This window comes from Macrotis lagotis, chromosome 7 (assembly GCF_037893015.1).
Source record: "Macrotis lagotis isolate mMagLag1 chromosome 7, bilby.v1.9.chrom.fasta, whole genome shotgun sequence".
Lineage (NCBI taxonomy): Eukaryota > Metazoa > Chordata > Mammalia > Peramelemorphia > Peramelidae > Macrotis > Macrotis lagotis.
In genome coordinates this window covers 71214233-71234501 of record NC_133664.1, presented here as the reverse complement: position 1 = coordinate 71234501, position 20269 = coordinate 71214233, and the positions used below count along the sequence as shown (strand labels likewise).

General features: G+C 34.8%; 1 protein-coding gene across 6 annotated transcripts in view; it reads right to left on the bottom strand.

Annotated features, from left to right (window-relative positions):
• CCDC7 (coiled-coil domain containing 7) overlaps positions 1-20269 on the bottom strand; it is a 117172-nt gene that overhangs the window by 37097 nt on the left and 59806 nt on the right. For 5 of the 6 annotated variants that reach the window (XM_074193121.1, XM_074193117.1, XM_074193120.1 and 2 more), the window contains 4 exons: positions 18313-18343; positions 17964-18077; positions 10955-11053; positions 5464-5555 (listed from right to left, as the gene is read on the bottom strand). In XM_074193121.1, the coding sequence (XP_074049222.1) occupies positions 5464-5555; positions 10955-11053; positions 17964-18077; positions 18313-18343 (336 nt within the window). The remainder of the gene's footprint in view (positions 1-5463; positions 5556-10954; positions 11054-17963; positions 18078-18312; positions 18344-20269) is intronic. The other variant, XM_074193118.1, reaches the window with a different exon arrangement.

Below are 20269 nucleotides of genomic sequence, written 5' to 3'. Positions count from 1 at the left end.
AAGGTAAATTGTCCTGAAATTCTAGAAGCAGCAGGTGAATTAGAAAGAATCCACTGATCATCTCCTCAAAGAGATCCCAAAATGAAAACTACCAGAAATATTATAGTCAAATTTCAGAGCTCTCAAGTTAAGGAGAAAATATTGCAAACAGCCAGAAATAAACAATTCAAATATCATGGAGCCACAGTAAAAATGAAACAAGATTTAGCAGTTTCTACACTAAGAGATCATAGGACTTGGAATATGATATTTCAGAAGGCAAAGGAGCTTAGATTACAACCAAGAATCAGCTACCCAGCAAAACTGAACAAACTCATTCATAGGAAAAGATGGATATTCAATGAAATAGGGAACTTTCAAACTTTCCTGATGAAATGACCAAGGCTGAACAGACAATTTGATCTTCTAATACAAGACTCAAATGAAGCATAAAAAAGTAAACCAGGAAAGTCAAGTCATTAGGAACTTAATGATGCTGGACTGCTTATATTTCTTCATGGGAAGAAGATACTGATATTTCATATGAACTTTCTCATTTATTAGGGCAGTGAAAAGGAGCATATGTAGACAAAGCACAGATGGGAGTTGGATTTGAAGGAATAATATATTAAAAAGATGAGTTAATGGGTGAGAGGAGAATGTATTGGGAGAAAGGGGAGAGGTAGAATGGGATTTTTTCACATAAAAGAGGCAAGAAAAAACTTTTGTGGTAGAGTGGAAGAGGAAAGAAATGAGGGGTGGGGAGTGAGCCTTACTCTCATCAGAAATAGCTCAGAAAGGGAATAACATACTCAATTGAGTATAGAAATCTATCATTTCCTAGAGGAAAATAGTGGAGGAAAGAGATGGGGGGGGTAAATGATAGAAGGGAAGGAAGATTGTGAAAGGAAGTGGTCAAATGCAAAACACTTTTGAATGGTGAAAGAAAAGACAGAAGAAAATAAATGGGAATAGGGGACTAGGATGGAGGGAAATAGCAATAGCAACTATGGAAAAAAAATGAAACAGGTATCTCTAATAAAGACCTCATTTCTCAGAGAACTGAATCAAATTTATTTAAAAAAAAAGAGCCATTCCCCAATTGATAAATGATCAACAGATATGATCACTTTTCAGATGAGGTTATGAATGCTATCTATATTTAAATAGATATTAGATTACAACCAAGAATCAGCTACCCAGCAAAACTGAACAAACTCATTCATAGGAAAAGATGGATATTCAATGAAATAGGGAACTTTCAAACTTTCCTGATGAAATGACCAAGGCTGAACAGACAATTTGATCTTCTAATACAAGACTCAAATGAAGCATAAAAAAGTAAACCAGGAAAGTCAAGTCATTAGGAACTTAATGATTTAAAAAATTTAAAAAATTTAAAAAATGATTTAACATTTTTTAAAATTGTCCTAACTCATTATTGGCAGAAGTGCAAATTGGAACAATTCTAAGGCACTACTTTATGCTTATCGGATTGACTAATAGGACATAAAGAAAAAATAAATATTGGAGGAGTTATAGGAAAAATGAGACATTAATGCATTGTTGGAGTTGTGAAAGATTCAACAATTCTGTAGGAGCAATTTAAAACTATTTCCAAAATGCTATAAAACCATGCCTATCCTTTGACAAACAATGCCTCTACCAGGTTTATATTCCAGAAGAGATGAAAAAGAGGATGGAAAAAGACCTGTATGTATAAGGATATTTATAGCAACTCTTCTGGTGGCAAGGAACTGGAAATTGAGGAGATGCCCATCTGATGGGGAATGGTTGAACAAATTGTGGAGTGATTATGAAGAAATGTTATTCTGTTACAAGAAAAGATAAGATGCTCTCATAAAACCTGAAAAGACTTACATGAACAGATGCAATGGAAAATGTATTATATACACAGACATAGCAATATTGCAGGATGGTCAGCTGTGAATGACTTAGCTTTTTTCAGCAGTGCTGTGACCCAAGACAACTCTGAAAGACTCATGATAATGAATACTATTCATCCCAAAGACAGAGCCAAAGGTGTCTCAATTCAGATTGAAGCAAACTGTGTTTTTATTTTTCTTGAGGCATCTCCTTTTTTGAGGGGAGGTTATGTTTACTTTCACAACATAATTATTATGGTAATGTTTTGCATGACAACACATTTTTAACCTTTATCAAATAACTTGCTCTCTCAATGAAGGGGAATGGAGTGGGAGGAAAGGAGAGAATTTGGAACTCAAAGTTTTAAAAAGAGTGTTAAATCTTGTTTTAACATGTAAAAATAAAATAAAAAAAAAATAAGGCCAGACATCCTGATCTAAATATGTAGAAACTAAAATAGAGCATGGGGAAACCAAACACATGGGACATTCTTTCAAGAGTGTGTGATTCCTATGAATGCAATGAAGGAGAATACTTGATGGCAAAAGAAAAATAGGTCCTAAACTATCAAATCTAAATTCTCCATGAAAAATTCATTCTTAGACCTATACATTCCATGGTGGATCAAGAGTGAAAAGTTCTGTGTAGAAAGGTATTCCCTTTCAATGGTGGTTCTTCAATGAAAGGCTAAGCAATGATGTCAGTATGTTATAGAAAAATTCTTGTTCAGGAATGAGTTAGATTGACCACATGACCCCCAAGGTCCTAACTCTGTATTAACTCTGAAACACTGTGATTTAGTGATATTGCCCCCCCAAAATTTTTTTAACTGAAAAAGTAATGAGAAAGAATCTAAAATATGACAAAATGTATGTGCACATATATATATACATATATATGAGGAAATTATATAAAGTCTACTGTAAAACACTGTTTACAAATCAGAATAATTGTAGAGATATTCAGTGTTTATGTATGGTTAGGTTGAGCTAATATAGTGAAGATAATAACACTATCCAAATTAATCTATAAATTTGGTGCGATATCTATTAGAAAAAGAAAAGAACCATACTTTCAGATATAATAATAACACTTTAAAACGGTAATTATCAAAACTACATGATCCTGAATAAAAATGAGAATCACTCCAATAAACTAGATAATAATGAACAAAAACAGACATATAGAGTAGTCTTTTATGGACTAAGCATTAAAAGTCAATGTGTAGGGGCGGCTAGGTGGCATAGTGGATAAAGCACAGGCCTTGGAGTCAGGAGTACCTGGGTTCAAATCCGGTCTCAGACACTTGTGGCCTTGGGCAAGCCACTTAACCCCATTTGCCTTGCCAAACACCTAAAAAAAAAGTCAATGTGTATTAAAATATGCATTGATATATGCATTGCCTAGGTTAGCACTAAGCAACTTCTCAACTGGATCCACAGGATCTAGAGGATCATTCCAGGAACTATATCTAGCCATAAGATTTGGACTGGATGCAACTCTAGCAGGATCTGCCTCTAATAAGAAGGATTCATATGTTCTATAATCATTGGCTCAAGAAAATACCTACCTCTTAATCCCAGGACAATTGTGATCATAGTAAATTAGATTATGGCTCATGTTTAGTGTTTTCAAAAAGAGGGAGTAAAAAGACATTCCAGCTTTATGGGATAGATCTCTCTCTCTCTCTCTCTCTCTCTCTCTCTCTCTCTCTCTCTCTCACACACACACACACACACACACACACACACACACACACACACACACACACAAAGAAGATCCTTTACAATGATATTTCCCACAAAAACAAACTTAAACTAAGAATTATACTCTGCCTGGAAGTCAATTCTCCTACTTCATAGACTATAGTTTGTGAGATTGCTCTAAGAAAAATTAAAAACTCCTCTGTTGATAATTACAACCCTTCAAGATTTACCTGGATAGTATATATCACCACCTTTCACACAGTAAAATTAAATCATTTCTATTCCTCACATACATTATCCCATTGCCCTTCTTTTGCTTGTGCACAGCCCTGCAATGCTCTCAGAACCTTTTAAGCTCAGAACAAGTACTACCTCCAACATGATATTTTTCCTGGTTCCTCAGCGAAGTTGTCTCTACTTATTTTTGCATTTTCTTTCTATATATGCTCATAAATGCATGTGTGTGTGTGTACATGTGTGCATTGTATGTGTGTTTAGAAGACAGGGGATAATTTGTTTTTATCTTTGTCTCTCTAGCAACAATGTTAGTTAGTTCATGAAATATTGTTTAGTCATTTTCAGTCATGTCTAACTCTTTGTGACCCTATTTGGAGTTGTCTTTTTAAAATTTTTTTTTATTTATTTAAGGCAATGGGGTTAAGTGACTTGCCCAAGGCCACACAGCTAAGCAATTATTGAATGTCTGAGGCTGGATTTAAATTCAGGTCCTCCTGACTCCAGGACTGGTGCTCTATCCAATACATCACCTAACTTCCCCTTGGAGTTATCTTGACAAAGACACTGGAGTGGTTTCCCATTTCCTTCGCCAGCTTATTTTACAGATGAGAAAAATGAGTCAAACACAGTGAAGTGACTTGTCCAGGTCACAGAGCTAGCAAGTGTGTGAGACCAGATTTGAACTCTGTCTACCACACCACCTAGCTGCCCATCATGAAATATAGCTAGTACTTATTTATTAAATACTTTTCAATTAACAAGATCTAGCGGCTTCATTTTAATAAAGAAGCATGCAATATTGTGTCAAGACCTAGCCTGGTAGCTAGTCAGAAATACATGGGTTCTAATTCCACCTCTAAGACATACTGGTTAGTCATTCCCAGTGGTCCAATCACCTAAGACATTTTAAGTTTGCCAAGCCAGGTGCTGAACTTCCTTATACAAGAAGAATTCTCTATATCACTACAATTAGATTCCTAGTTAAAAAAAAACATTTGCATGTATTCTTGCTATGGGATAAGACAAACATTAAATACTTATTTGCTTAGAGCACTGTGCAAGGCTATTGGGAAGAGAGAGTTTATATAAATTCCTACCCTCATGAAACTTATATCCTCATTGGGAATGGAAAGAAGGAGATAGTGAAAATAAAAAATAAAAAACACGAGGCGGCTAGGTGGCACAGTGGATAAAGCACCGGCCCTGGAGTCAGGAGTACCTTGGTTCAAATCCGGTCTCAAACACTTAATAATAACCTAGCTGTGTGGCCTTGGGCAAGCCACTTAACCCCATTTGCCTTGCAAAAACCAAAAAAAAAAAACACACTAATGACCAGCACATACAACTAAAATACACAAAATTATATGGTACATTTACAAGTTATAAAACCAAATTCTGTGGGAAATCTGGCAGGAGAAGCATATATATCAAGAAGAGCTTCCTGGAGAAGTGGCATTTGAATTAGGCTTTAAAGAATATACAGGGATTCAACAAGCAAAGAGGGGTAAGGAGAGCATTTCAGGTGAGCCAAGGAACATAGTAAAGAGAGTGCCTTGTTCAAGAGAGAGAATAATAGAGCTCAGGTGGAATACAAAGTGCATGAAAACAATGTGAATCTGTTTTTAAAAAATTATCCCTTATCCTTATTTCTTACCTCTCTAGATCTCCACCTTTACTTGAATCTTTCAGTTTTTCTAATTTTTTCCTTTGAAACTCCAAGAATGCCTTTTCTCTCTGTAGCAATTGCTTGATAATGATAAAGTCAGAACAAATAACCAGAGATTATACAAATTCTCATATAGTGCTATCAAAAGATAAGTATTTTTTTCCCAATCTATCTCCTATCTCAAGTATCTTTTACTCTATTTATGCACCCAGTCAACTCAAACTTTTCCATGAATTAAAGGGGCAGAGGTGAACCTGGAGCAAGGTACACCTAGGAGGAATGAAATTTCCCACTGCTCAATAGTTTCGTCTGATTAAGCCAGAGGATCACCACTCTGTACAGGTCAGTGCTCCTGTCCTTTGAACAAATTTCAACATGTCAGTTCTAGGAATATTGATTGAGCTAGAAGTCAAGAGATCTGGGCTCTAATTCTTACTCTCACACTAACTCCCAAGTCTCTATTTTTTTCTTCTCTGTAAAATTAAGTACATGGACCAAGCAGTCTTCAAGGTCCTTTCTGACTAACAATCTGTGGGCTAGGAGACTTGGTTTCCACTTGTGTCCCACCTCAGCTAAGCATTAATTTTAGAGAGTTGATTAAACTTTCCTCTGACTTTGACCAGTTCATCGCCCCTCATTCAGCCCTCTCCTCAAAAGCATTTTCTTTGAGAGTTACTATTCAGTGTTTGTTTACCCCTCAGTAACCAGGTTCCATCAGGCATGCCAAATTAAGACAAAACAACTGACCTATTTACCCAAAATAAGCTAAAACAGTCAGATATCAAATGGCCTACTTCCTCTGAAAGTGGACAGTTTCACCAGTATTGACTGACTCCATGGTGTCCTAGGGTCTTCTAACACAAGGTGGTATCCTACTCCATTCTCCCCCCTCCCCAAACCCTCTTCTCATACTGAAAGTTTCAAGCTACTTAGCCTAAGGATAGTTTGCCCCAAAAGCAAAATTCTTAGTTATGAGCCTTGCTCATTACCGTGTGGTAGGGGAACAGCATTTGATTTGCAATATAATAGAATCTGTGCTGAAGTGTTTTATAATAATTTTTATAGTATATCCTCTTTTATGTCTTCAAAGGAAATCAAATAATTAAATTAGTTTGATAAACAATGACTGAAATAACTTTTCTTGGATATCATGATGGATCTGTGGCTTTTTTTGTTGTAGACATGCCTTCCATTGATAGAAAACACAAAGTTCCACACACTTCTCACCATGTGTGATTTTTGTTTATGTTTTCCCATAAATCCTCCATAGAAGATCTACCCAGCATATGGGGGGGAGTTGCATTCTTTTATTGTCTGGGGAAAATGATGGGTATGTGATATTCTTTTGTTTTCATTACTTGATCACTGTGCTCTTCCCCCCCATCCATATATGTACTCAATAATGTCTGGAGCATTATCATTGGTAAGACTACAAGCTGATTATACCTACCATATATCTTTCAGCAACAAAATTAAGAAGCCAACACTTAATATTCCAGGAAAATCATTTCTTCATTGAAGTTATATTGTATTATTACAATATTTTGTTAGTTTAGACTGGTACCATAACCCCTAGTAAAATACCAAATAGGAATTTTTTCTCATAAAATACACCTTTCCTATATTTATAAATCACTGTGACAAGGTTATCCAAAATATATTATTTCTACCTTAATCATCCATCAAATGCTATGTGACCAATAATGGCAATAAGCCTTGATTTTCTTAAAGTTCATTGAGTCCACCCAATATGGACAAATAGGCAAATATCTCTCTAGTTTCCTTTGGACTGGGGGGGGGGGGTGTAGCTTTGATTTCAACAATCTTGAGAAGTCCTAGTATATGTATTATGTCCTCAGAATAAAGTCAACAAAGCCTATCATTCTATTTTGCTGAGTCGATGACAGGTGCATTTTGTCATTCATTTAACTGCTAGGGTAATTATTTTCACATTTATAGTAGTATCTTCTTAAGAGGGAATGTAGTTATAAAGAACCTTTTAAGATAAAAGGAAAGAACATAGCTTTCCATTTTAAAAACCATGCTTTAACAGAATAATTACATCCATGTTCCTATTTCTAGTTCACTACTGGGCAGCTAGCTAGCTCCATGGAGCAATGCCTGAAGATCTGAGTTCAAATTTGACCTTATATAATATTGGCTGTGTGATCTTGGGCAAATCACTTAAGCCTGTTTGCCCCAGTTTTCCTCATCTATAAAATGAGTAGAGAGAACTTCCAAACTACTTCAATATCTTTTGCCAAAAAAAATCCAAACAGCATCACAAAGAATTAGATATATCTGAAAATGACTAAAAAAATTCACTGTAATAAATTCTTTCCTTCAGTCATTCAGAGATTAATTTGGGGTTCACGATATTTTGCATTAAAGCCCTGTGTTAAAGCATTTTTTGAAAAATTGTCACTATTCTGAAAGTCTCTGAAAACCTCAAGCAGTAATTCAGAAAAATTGGTCATGCATTAAACCAGACTGGCATCTGTCTATTTGTCTCCACTCTTTTTCTCTCCCCTTCTCTTCCTATCTCCCCAAGTACCTTCAAGACTCTTGAAGAACTCCTTGAATCCTCAAGACTTATCTCTACAAGAAAATTGTTAATACAAAGTGTTTCTTGTAGGTGCTGCCAAATTCAAACTCAACCTCTAGGAGCAACACAATATATATATTATACAGCATGTCATTAAAAGGTGGCAAGGAAGGGAGTACCAGAAATGTGATATACTAATAATAACTAATAATAATAATAATAATAATAATAATAATAATAATAATAATAATAATAATGACAATGACATATTAAAGTAAAATGACTTGGCTAGAATCTGACAGCTACTAAGAGTTTGAGGCCAGATTCAGGTCTCTGGATGTGGGGTCCAGTCTTCTGTCCACTGTACTATCCTTGGGGTCTCATATGAAGCATATTTTGTGTTTCAGGAAATATAGAAGGTATTGGAAATACAAAGAAAAAGAAGAAAGAAGTCTCTGATTATATTCTCCATCTAGAGAAAGGGCATGGACACATATAAGTGCATGTAAAAATTTATGTAAAGTCAAGACAAAGTCATTTTGGGCATGGGGATATACCAGCAGCTGGGGCATCAGCCAAGGTTTCATGAGGTGGTGACACTTCAACTGAATGGTAAAGGAAATCAAGAATTCCAAAAAGCAGAATGAGAAGAGAGGGGGTTCCAGGTTCATAAAAAGATGGGAAATGAAGTAAGAACCATCAAGAAGGCCAGTTTGTCCGGGCCATGTGGCTTATGATTAGGGAATAATGTACAATAAGCCTGGAAACATAGTTTAGAGGTAAATTATAAAGGATTTTTGATGACAAAGAATACAGGTTATTATCATCATGGTATTGTTGTTGTAGTTGTTAATGACTGTAAAGTGATAGATGCATTCGCTCCACATATCTAATCTGTTAATAAATCTTTCCATTTTTACTTACTAATATCTCTTTTATGCATTCCTTCTTTCCACTTACACAACCATCCTTTTACCTTATTATCTTTAGCCTGGTCTAGTGCAATAGTTCTCAGGTTACTCTCCCTGCCTTAGGTCTCTTTATACACCAATCTATCCTGCCCTTGGTTTCCCAAAATCATCTTAAAATCACATCACTTTCCCCCATCCCCCTACTTCATAAACTCCACTGATTCCCAGAGTAAATAGGAAATCCTGTTTGGCATTTAAAGACCTTCATAATCTGACCCCTTTCTACCTTCTATTCTTCTTTCATTGTACTTCCCTCCACCCCTTCACCACTGGCCTAATGCCTCTTCTTCAGAGGTGACAGCCATTTCCAAAGGGATGCCTTTGCATTGGCTAGAATGATCTCCTCACCTCCACCTCTGTCTTCACCTCCACTTCTACCTCCACCTCAAAGCTTCCTAGACTTGTTTCAAGACTTAACTCAAATGCTCCTTTCTACAAGAGGCCTTCCCTGGACCCTTTATTTCTAGTCCCTTTCCTCTGAGATTACCTCCTATTTACTGGCACATGCCTTTTCTGTACATAGCTATTGGTATTTTTGTAAATAGCCATTGCATTAGGTCATCTCCCCCTCATTAAAATGGAAGCTCCTTTGGGGAAGGGATCATATTTTAGCCTTTCTTTACTAGCACAATGGCTGCACAAAGGAGCTGAAAAATAAATACTGAAAGATTTGCTATTTTACATTTGGCAAGAGTCAGGGGTGAGGGAGAAGGAGGTTCAAAGAGCAAAGAAGCTTAATGACTTAATCAGGATTTAACAACCAATATATTTATTAAGTGCCTACTTTATGCAAGTCATCAAGGCAAATGCTACAAGGGAAAGAGAGTTGTCCTCAGTATTAGGAAGATTATAGCACATATAAAGAAATAAATACACTATATCCTATATCATGTTTGATAAATCAGACATATATATATATATATATATGCATATATTTGCTATACCTATGTCATACATACAAATGTATGTATCATGGATTATATATATATGAGATAGAACTTGAATCCAATTCTTCCTAACTCCAAGATCAGCTCTTTTTCCCCTATAACATAAGCACTAATGACCTACATATTGTAGACATTTAAAACATATTGAATGAATGAATAAAAGCAATTGTGTTGTTGTTCCATTCTGTCTGACTCTTTGTGAACCTGTGCACCATAGCACACCAGTACCGTCCATGAGATTTTGTTTTTCAAAATTTCATTTTCCAACTACACACAAAGAGAGCTTCTACATTCATTCTTTTGCAAGCTTTTGAGTTCCACATTTTTCTACAACCCTGCCTTCCCTACCCACCCCTTGCCATGGCAGCAAACAATCTGATATAGGATGTAATCATGTTTAACATATTTCTATATTTGGCATGTTATGAAAGAGGAATTAAAACTAAGGGAAAACTCATGAGAGAGAAAAAAAATAAATTTTTAAAAAAGTGAACATAGTATGCTTTGTTCTGCATTCAGATTCCTTAGGATTTTTTTTCCCCTCTGGATGTAGATGGTGTTTTCCATAACAGGTCTCTCAGGATTGTCCTTGACCACTGAACATGGGTTTTTCTTGGGAAAGATACAGGAGAGGTTTTCCATTTTCTTCTCCAATAGTTTAAGGCAAACAGAAGTTAAGTGACTTGCCCAGGGTCACAATTCTAGTTACTGTCTGAGTTTACAGTTGAACACAGGTCTTTCTGACTCCAGACCCAGTCCTCTATCTACTGAACTACCCAACTTCATCTTTTTAAAATTTACCTGAAAGTTAATGTCAACTGATTAAAAATAGTACCCCAAGAGAGTGGCATTGTTTTATTTCATAATTTTTAAAGCAGAACTGTTTCAAATACATATATTAGAGACAACCAAAAACATTTATCAAAATAGTTTTGATGTCCTGTCCCAAAATTAATATTATTATTATTATTATTATTATTACTAGTTTAATTTTTAGACTCTAAAATGATACTTACCTCTGTTTTTTCTGGACCCTTAATTTTTATGAGTTCATTCTCTAATATCATTCTTTCCTCTGTTGCTACATCTAAATCATTTTGAATCAACTTGCATTTCTAAAAGCAAATATTATATTGTTATAAGACATTATAAAAACCATTTATATCTCAAATTATAGGTAATTGAGATAAAAATAATGAGAAAACAAAGATGTTTAACTTACTATTTCTTAAACAAGTACTTAATCTAGACTTTTCTTATTTGGAACCCTTGTTACATTTATATCCTACAGTTTGATGTACTTTTTTTTGTTTTTGTTTTTTTAGGTTTTTGCAAGGCAAATGGGGTTAAGTGACTTGCTCAAGGCCACACAACTAGGTAATTATTAAATGTCTGAGTCCGGATTTGAACTCAGATATGCCTGACTCCAGGGTCAATGCTCTATCTGCTGTGCCACCTAGCCACCCCTGATGTACTTTTGTTTTAAATAGAAACACATAACGAGGAGTCATTCAATGCTTCAAAAGAACTATGGTTTCATTCGTGTGGATGCTAACTCCATCAACACTTTGAAAAAACCATATGCAATGATCAGACTATTTTTATGGACTACTCCAACCAAGAAAAAAAAAATAATCATTTAGTGGCCAGAAGTCCTTTGGACTGGAGTGCCTCTATTAGACACAGGTTACAGTATGCCACAGAACCCCTAGCTCAAGCCTCTTCAGCTGGGTATAATCCTAACAGATTTGCAATCCACAAAGATTTTAAGAACTCAAGAGTTACCCATACATTATGTTAGAACAGAACTTTAGAGGACTAAAAACACACTAAAAAATTTTAATAAAATAAGAAATTTTGGGACTTATTTTTTTAAAGTACCATTTCCATTTACAACCTTAAAACAATATGTGCCATTAAGAAAAATTCTACATTTTAGAGTCCTATGTAAATTTCACTTGGAAAATGTCTCAAATTTACTTCTCTAACTTTGTATTATGATCATATTCATCAGGTTCATTAGAACTTCAAACTGAAAAAAATAATTTTTACTTTGCTCATTTTCCTAATCATCAGCTATATCAAAAGTTGGAAGCATTTAATATATAAACTCCCTTCAAAAAATATATCTGAGACACATGAAAAGGTAAAAAAAAGGGGGGGTTGGTAAAAGGAAAAAAAATGCAATCCAGCAAGTTGAAACTGGCTATATCCCAGCATGGGGGGGGGGGGGGGGAGACTCTCATAAATCCTGAGAAATGTAACTCTAACAGAGAGAATATACCAAGACAGAAATGATGGACATCCATGACCTATCCATGAGACTGCTATCTAATGGGATGTAACTGGCTTTAATTCCACTGGGGAGAAAGACTCTAATAACTCTCAGGAATTTTGACTCTATTCAACAGAATATACTGAAATAGAAGGGACAGACACTCAGAATTTTCTATGACTTAGATAGAATGATCTAAAAAAAAATACACTACCTCCCTAAAAAGGGGGAGAGGAAAGAGATGGGAGGAGGGAGGGGATTGAATGGGACAAATCTCATTACACTAAGAGGTACAAAAAACCTATGGTAATAGAGGGGAAGAAGGGAGTAGAGGAGAAACACCTGAATCTTCTCATCAGACTTGGCTTAAAGTCAACCTACACATACTCAGTTAACTTATAAAACATCTAACCTTTCAAGAATTAAAAGGGGGAAAAGGGGAGGGGGGACAGAGAAAGGGAAAGGGAGTGGAGGAAATAAGGGGAAATAACAAAAGGAAGGGAAGGGAACAGGGAAAGGGGAAAGAAAGGGGAGGGTGTGATATAGGAGGGCAAACACTGAAGGGGGTGGTATTCAAAAACAAAATACTGGGGAATATGGATAAAGGGGAGGAGGGGGAAAATACAAACAGAGGGAAGATAGCACAGAGGGCAATAAAGAATTAGTAATCATAACCTTGAATGTGAATGGGATGAACTCTCCTTTAAAACGTAAGCAAATAGCAGAATGGATTGAAAACCAGAATCCTACAATATGCTGCTTACAAGAAACTCATTTGAAGCAGAGAGATACATATAGAGTAAAGGTAAAAGGTTGGAGCAAAATATATTTTGCTTCAGCTGAAGTAAAAAAAGCAGGGGTAGCAATCCTTATCTCGGACAAAGCAGCAGCAAAAATAGATGGAGTTAAAAGAGATAAGAAAGGAAACTTTATCCTCCTAAAAGGTACCATAGACAATAAAGTCATTTCAATATTGAATATATATGCACCCAGTGGGACAGCACCCAAATTCTTAGAGGAAAAGCTGAAAGAAATACAGGAAGACATAGAAAGCAAAACTCTACTAGTAGGAGACCTCAACCTCCCGCTATCAGATCTAGATAAATCAAATCATAAAACAAACAAGAAAGAAATTAGGGAGGTAAATAGATTGTTAGAAAAATTAGATATGGTAGACTTATGGAGGAAACTGAATGGGGATAGGAAGGAATATACCTTTTTCTCTGCAGTACATGGAACCTATACAAAAATAGGACATAAAAACCTAATGATCAACTGCAGAAAGGCAGAAATAGTGAATACATCTTTCTCAGATCACAATGCAATAAAAGTCATATGCAATACTGGGCCAAGGAGATATAGACCCAGAGCAAATTGGAAACTGAATAACCTCATCTTAAAAAATGAGTGGACCAAAAAACAAATTATAGAAAGAATTAACCATTTTATCCTAGATAATAATAATAATGAAACAACATACCAGAACCTATGGGATTCATTCAAAGCAACTCTCAGGGGTTATGTTATAGCTCTAAATGCTTATATGAATAAATTGGAGAAAGAGGAAATCAATGAACTAAACATGCAACTAAAAAAATTAGAGAAAGAACAAATCAAAAATCCCCAATCAAATACCAAATTAGAAATTTTAAAAATTAAAGGAGAAATTAATAAAATTGAAAGCAAAAAAACTATTGAATTAATAAATAAAACCAGAAGTTGGTATTATGAAAAAACCAATAAAATTGATAAACCTCTCATCAATTGGATTAAAAAAAGAAAGAAGAAAACCAAATTGCTAGTATTATAAATGAAAAAGGTGAACTCACCACCAATGAGGAGGAAATTAAAGTAATAATTTGAAATTATTTTGCCCAACTTTATGCCAATAAATTTGATAATCTAAGTGAAATGGATGAATATTTACAAAAATATAAGTTGCCCAGGTTAAATGAAGAAGAGATTAAATACCTGAACAACCCTATCTCAGGAAAAGAAATTCAACAAGCCATTATTGAACTCCCTAAAAACAAAATCTCCAGGGCCTGATGGATTCACAAGTGAATTCTACCAAACATTTAAGGAACAATTGGTTCCAATCCTATATAAACTCTTTGGGAAAATAGGGAAAGATGGAACTCTGCCTAACTCTTTCTATGAAACCAATATGGTACTGTTACCTAAACCAGGAAGAGTTAAAACAGAGAAAGAAAATTATAGACCTATTTCCCTGATGAATATAGATGCAAAAATCCTAAATAAAATCTTAGCAAATTGACTACAACAAGTCATCACTAGGATAATACATTATGATCAAGTAGGATTTATTCCAGGAATGCAGGGTTGATTCAATATTAGGAAAACTGTTAGTATACTCAATTATATCAATAACAAACCTATCAGAAACCATATGATCATATCAATAGATGCTGAAAAAGCTTTTGACAAAATACAGCATCCATTCCTATTAAAAACACTAGAGAGTGCAGGAATAAATGGACTGTTCCTTAAAATAATTAGCAGTATCTATCTGAAACCATCAACAAGCATTATGCTCAATGGGGAGAGGCTAGAGGCATTCCCAATAAAATCAGGGGTTAAACAAGGGTGCCCATTATCACCACTACTATTTAATATTGTATTAGAAATGTTAGCATCAGCAATTAGAGAAGAAAAAGAAATTAAAGGAATTAGAATTGGGAAGGAAGAGACAAAACTCTCACTATTCGCAGATGACATGATGGTCTACCTAGAGAATCCCAAGAAATCATCTAAAAAACTACTGGAAGCAATTAGCAATTTTAGCAAAGTTGCAGGTTATAAAATAAACCCCCATAAATCCTCAACTTTCCTATATATGACTAGCAAGAAACAGCAGCTAGAAAGAGAAATCCCATTCAAAGTAACCTCAGACAGTGTAAAATACTTGGGAGTCTATTTGCCAAGACAGACTCAGAATCTTTTTGAAAACAATTATAAAACACTTCTCACACAAATTAAATCAGATTTAAATAACTGGGCAAATATCGACTGCTCATGGATAGGTAGAGCTAATATAATAAAAATGGCAATTCTACCAAAACTAAACTATCTGTTTAGTATCCTACCAATCAAAATTCCAAAAAATTACTTTGATGAGTTAGAAAAAATTTAAGTAAATTCATATGGAGAAATAAAAAGTCAAGAATTGCCAGGAGTTTAATGGGAAAAAAAATGCAAACGAAGGTGGCTTAGCACTACCCAATCTAAAATTATATTATAAAGCATCAGTCATCAAAACTGTTTGGTATTGGCTAAGAAACAGAGTGTTGGACCAGTGGAATAGACCAGGTGTAAAAGCAGGAGAGGATTATAGTAATCTGCTGTTTGATAAACCCAAAGAGTCAGGCCACTGGGATAAAAATTCCCTCTTTGATAAAAACTGCTGGGATAATTGGAAGTTAGTATGGAAGAAACTTAGATTAGACCAACACCTCACACTCTTTACCAAGATAAGATCCAAATGGTTACAGGACATAGACATAAAAAACAATACTATAAGCAAATTAGAAGATCAAGGACTAGTCTACCTGTCAGATCTATGGAAAGGGGAACAGTTTATGACTAAGGAAGAGTTGGTGAACATCACTAAAAACCAATTAGATGATTTTGATTACATTAAATTAAAAAGTTTTTGCACAGATAAAACCAATGTAATCAAGATCAAAAGAAAAGTAGTAAATTGGGAAACATTCTTTACAACTAATGATTCTGACAAAGGACTCATTTCTAACATATGCAGAGAACTGAGTCATATTTTTAAAACAAAAAGCCATTCCCCAACTGACAAATGATCAAAGGATATGCAAAGGCAATTTACAGATGAGGAGATCAAAGCAATCCATAGCCATATGAAAAAATGCTCTAAATCATTAATTATTAGAGAAATGCAAATTAAAGCTATGCTGAGGTACCACCTCACATCTCTCAGATTGGCCAGTATGACCAGGAAGGAAAATGATCATTGTTGGAAGGGATGTGGGAAATCTGGGACGCTATTACACTGATGGTGGAGCTGTGAACTCATCCAACCCTTCTGGAGAGCTATTTGGAACTATGCCCAAAGGACAATAAAAATGTGCATACCCTTTGACCCAGCAATACCACTACTGGGTCTATACCCTGAAGAGATGAGGAAAAAGGGTAAAAATATTACTTGTACAAAAATATTTATAGCAGCCCTGTTTGTGGTGGCAAAGAATTGGAAATCCAGTAAATGTCCTTCAATTGGGGAATGGTTTAGCAAACTGTGGTATATGTATGTCATGGAACACTATTGTTCTATTAGAAACCAGGAGGGACGGGATTTCAAGGAAACCTGGAGGGATTTGCATGAACTGATGCAAATGTGAGTGAGATGAGCAGAACCAGAAAAACACTGTATACCCTAACAGCAACATGGGAGTGATGTTCAACCTTGAAGGACTTGCTCATTCCATCAGCGCAACAATTGGGAACGATTTTTGGCTGTCTGCAAAGGAGAGTGCCATCTGTATCCAGATAAGGAACTGTGGAGTTTGAACAAAGTACAAGGACTATTCCCTTTAATTCGGGTAAAAAAAAAAAACCCAGATGTCTTATTGTTTGATCTGGTTACCTCTGAGAATTCTGTTCTCTTTAAGGATATGATTTCTCTCTCATCACACCCAATTTGGATCAAGGCACAACATGGAAACAAAGTAAAGACTGATGGAGTGCTATCTGTGGGGTAGGGGTGGGGGAGGGAAGCAAGATTGGGGGGAAATTGTAAAACTCAAATAATATCTTTAATAAAAATTAAAAAAAAAACAAAAAAATATATATGTTTTCTCCCCCTTCCTTTAAAAAATGGTCCATACCTTAGAAGTAGTTTAAAAAAGGGGGAGGAGTGACTATCTAAAGAAATTATTTATGTTCTTGTTTTTAAAAGGAGAATTTGGGAAATGGTTCATTTTCAGGTATGCATTTATCCTTAAAATAATCGCCTATTGTAGTCTTTTAAAATAAACATAAACTATTCTTAATAACCCTGTATTCTGTAGCTCCCTGAATGTCAAGAAGGATCTAAGGAAAGCTATGAAACTCTTCTAAAATATTAATATAGAGATTTCATTTCTTCGAATGAAATTTTATGAAATAATAGAGAGGAAATAAAACTGGCACTGAGAACATGATCACATCTCATGTCAGCATGTGTAGTTTAGTTTATAAAGTAAATCATGGAAAAACAGAATTTACAGCCTAAGAACAGGAAAAGAGGAGGTTTTACAGATTACAGAAATTTTATACTGGACTTAACACAATATTAATAGTTTAATGTGCTAGTGATACTAGTGCATGAACTTTACAAATATCCTGAATATCCTGCTTTGATCAGATCACATCTAAAAACTTAGTTATATGAGAAATAACTTTTAGTATAATGCTAAAATCTAAAACTCCATGTAACTAATTATATATTTTACTCTTCTAAATATACTCTGATATAAAACTGTGTTTTTTTCCCTCAAAACTTACCCTATCCTGTTGACATACCCAGCTTCTATTTTACTAGAACATTTGTTCTTACTCTACTATATCACCAGAATGGAAAGCACAAACAGAAAAATCTATGAAATAGTATGGGCCCCAGGGAGTGGGGACTCTTTACCAATCAGGCCTAACAAGACTCAAGAATTGCATTTCTTACTAACAAGGCCAACAAGACAGAATAATAGAACCTTGGAGCTGACCTGAGAATTGTCTAGTCCAATCCCCTCGTTTTGCAAAATGGGAAACTGAACCCTTTTCCAAGTGGTGGAATTGTCTTGGTTATCTTGGGCCACATTCTCAGCACCATTAGGAAACTACAAACCCAAGGTTATAAATAGAAAAATCAGAAACTTCCTATCCAGAAAAATCAATTTGGATGAAGTACTCTTAAAAAATGTGTATCTAAACATGGATGAATTAGTTATTATAAAGATTATATATGCATGGCTGATTCAAAAGATTTCACCATAAAACTTAATTTAAACATTAATTTAAACTTTTATGAACTCAAGTCTTATAATTTCAAATTTGAAAGTAAAGCATACTCACAAACTCAAGACCCTCTGTATCATTCATCAATCTGGAGAAAAAAATAAATTTCTCATTAATAATTGTTGCACAAAATCTAAGCTATCTTCTGAATATGCCAAATAAAATTTAAATGTGCCACCAACATTCAAGTCATTCAGCTTCTTAATCAAATTTGCAGATAAGTCTTAGGGTTTTTCTTTTTTGCCAGTTTTTTTCCTATTTGCCTAAATAATAAATAAATTTACTAACACTTCTGTCATAATTATGTCAGGGGGTATATAAAACAGTTAAATACTTAAATTGGACAATTTTACCTTGCTGGCAAAAATACTAAAATAATTTATGGACATATTTTAAGAGTCACAGTAAATCTTCAGTATTATCTCCCATTATCTTTCAATAACTAAACTTATATTTTATAGCTTATTGGTATATATCTCTCTGGATTTGTTAAAACAACATATTAAATTCAAGCTCATTGATTTGGTCTCTGTGTTTCAGTTAATGTTACCTGAAGGAGAGAGTCACCTATTGCACTTCTAACTTTTTGGTCAATTGTGTTCTTCACAAAATGTGGGGCATATACTATTAGATGAACTCCAGTTTCTGTCTGCATGATAGCCACTTACACATCATCTGAATTTCTCCTTTTCTACTTGAGTTCTTAGTTGACAATGAATCCTAGACAAACCTCCTCCCCACCTGACCTCCAAAGATGAGATCTACATCTTGTCTTAAGTTCTTTCGAAATTCCTATTTCCTTTTGAGATATTTTATACCTGACCTTAGGGGGAAATGTCACAAGGTTACTGCCAGTTTTGTTTTCCATCTAATACTACTTTAGGATAGAAGACAAAAGGGATAATGAATGATTCATTATATAGTTAATTTTTAAAAATTTCTGCCTGAACATTTCTTATATGTTTTATCAGAGGGACTTTCTATGTTCCAAATAATTGAGTATCTAAGATAAGGACAGATTGGCAGTTGGGGCTGCCTATGCAGGGAGTACTGTGGCTATATCTGCAAAGGCAAGAGACTGACAACTACTAACTGCTTTTTTGCATCTTTCCAATAAACCCCATCAATAAATTTCTTGCATAGTCACTTTATACATATCTTAGAGAAGAACCGAAGAATTATTAACCACACTCAGAATAAAAGCACAAAATATAATTCAGGTGATTCTTTTTCTATCCCAAGTTCATAAACAGGAACTTCAGACTTCAAAGGCAAAGGAAACATAAAACCTGAAGACTCTGGGAAACATAGCTTCACCAAGGGACACTGACTGTTAACCCTAGTCTCTTTCAGGGAGCCTTAGAAAAACGTCCATTATATTAAAATGCAATTCTGCACAACATACCAGGTTAAATTTGACCAAAGGGAAAACAGAGTAGACTTAAAAGCCTCTTTAAGCCTATAATAAGTTTGTATTCCTTTTTATAGCTGCCATATCATACTTCTTTAAGTTTACAATCCATTAAAACTTCCAGATCTTTTTTACAGGAACATTTTCCTAGTCATAGAATCATAGAATTTGGAAAATGGCATCTCATCAATCACCTAGTCCAAAACTCACACAAAAGAATACCCACTAGGAGGGAGGGAAGTAAGATGGGGGGGGAATTGTAAAACTCAAATAATATCTTTAATAAAAATTAATAAAAAAGAATACCCACTATAAAATAGATGACAAATAGTTCCCCCCAAATCTTAAGAAATCTAAAGGGGGTGGGAACTGCTTCCTTCTAGACTTCTTGCAGAGGTAAATTTTTTCCCTAACCTTCCTTTCCTTTTTCTCCCTATCATATTCCTCTTCCTTTCTCTTTCTATTCATCTCTTAAAATCATAAAGACACAATTGAATCAACCAGGTCTTCTAATTAGAACCCCTCTATGATCTGGGTAAGTTATTCTTGAGTGTAAACCTAAATCCTTTACCTTTTAGCAAAGTGATGGTTGTTAAATTATTG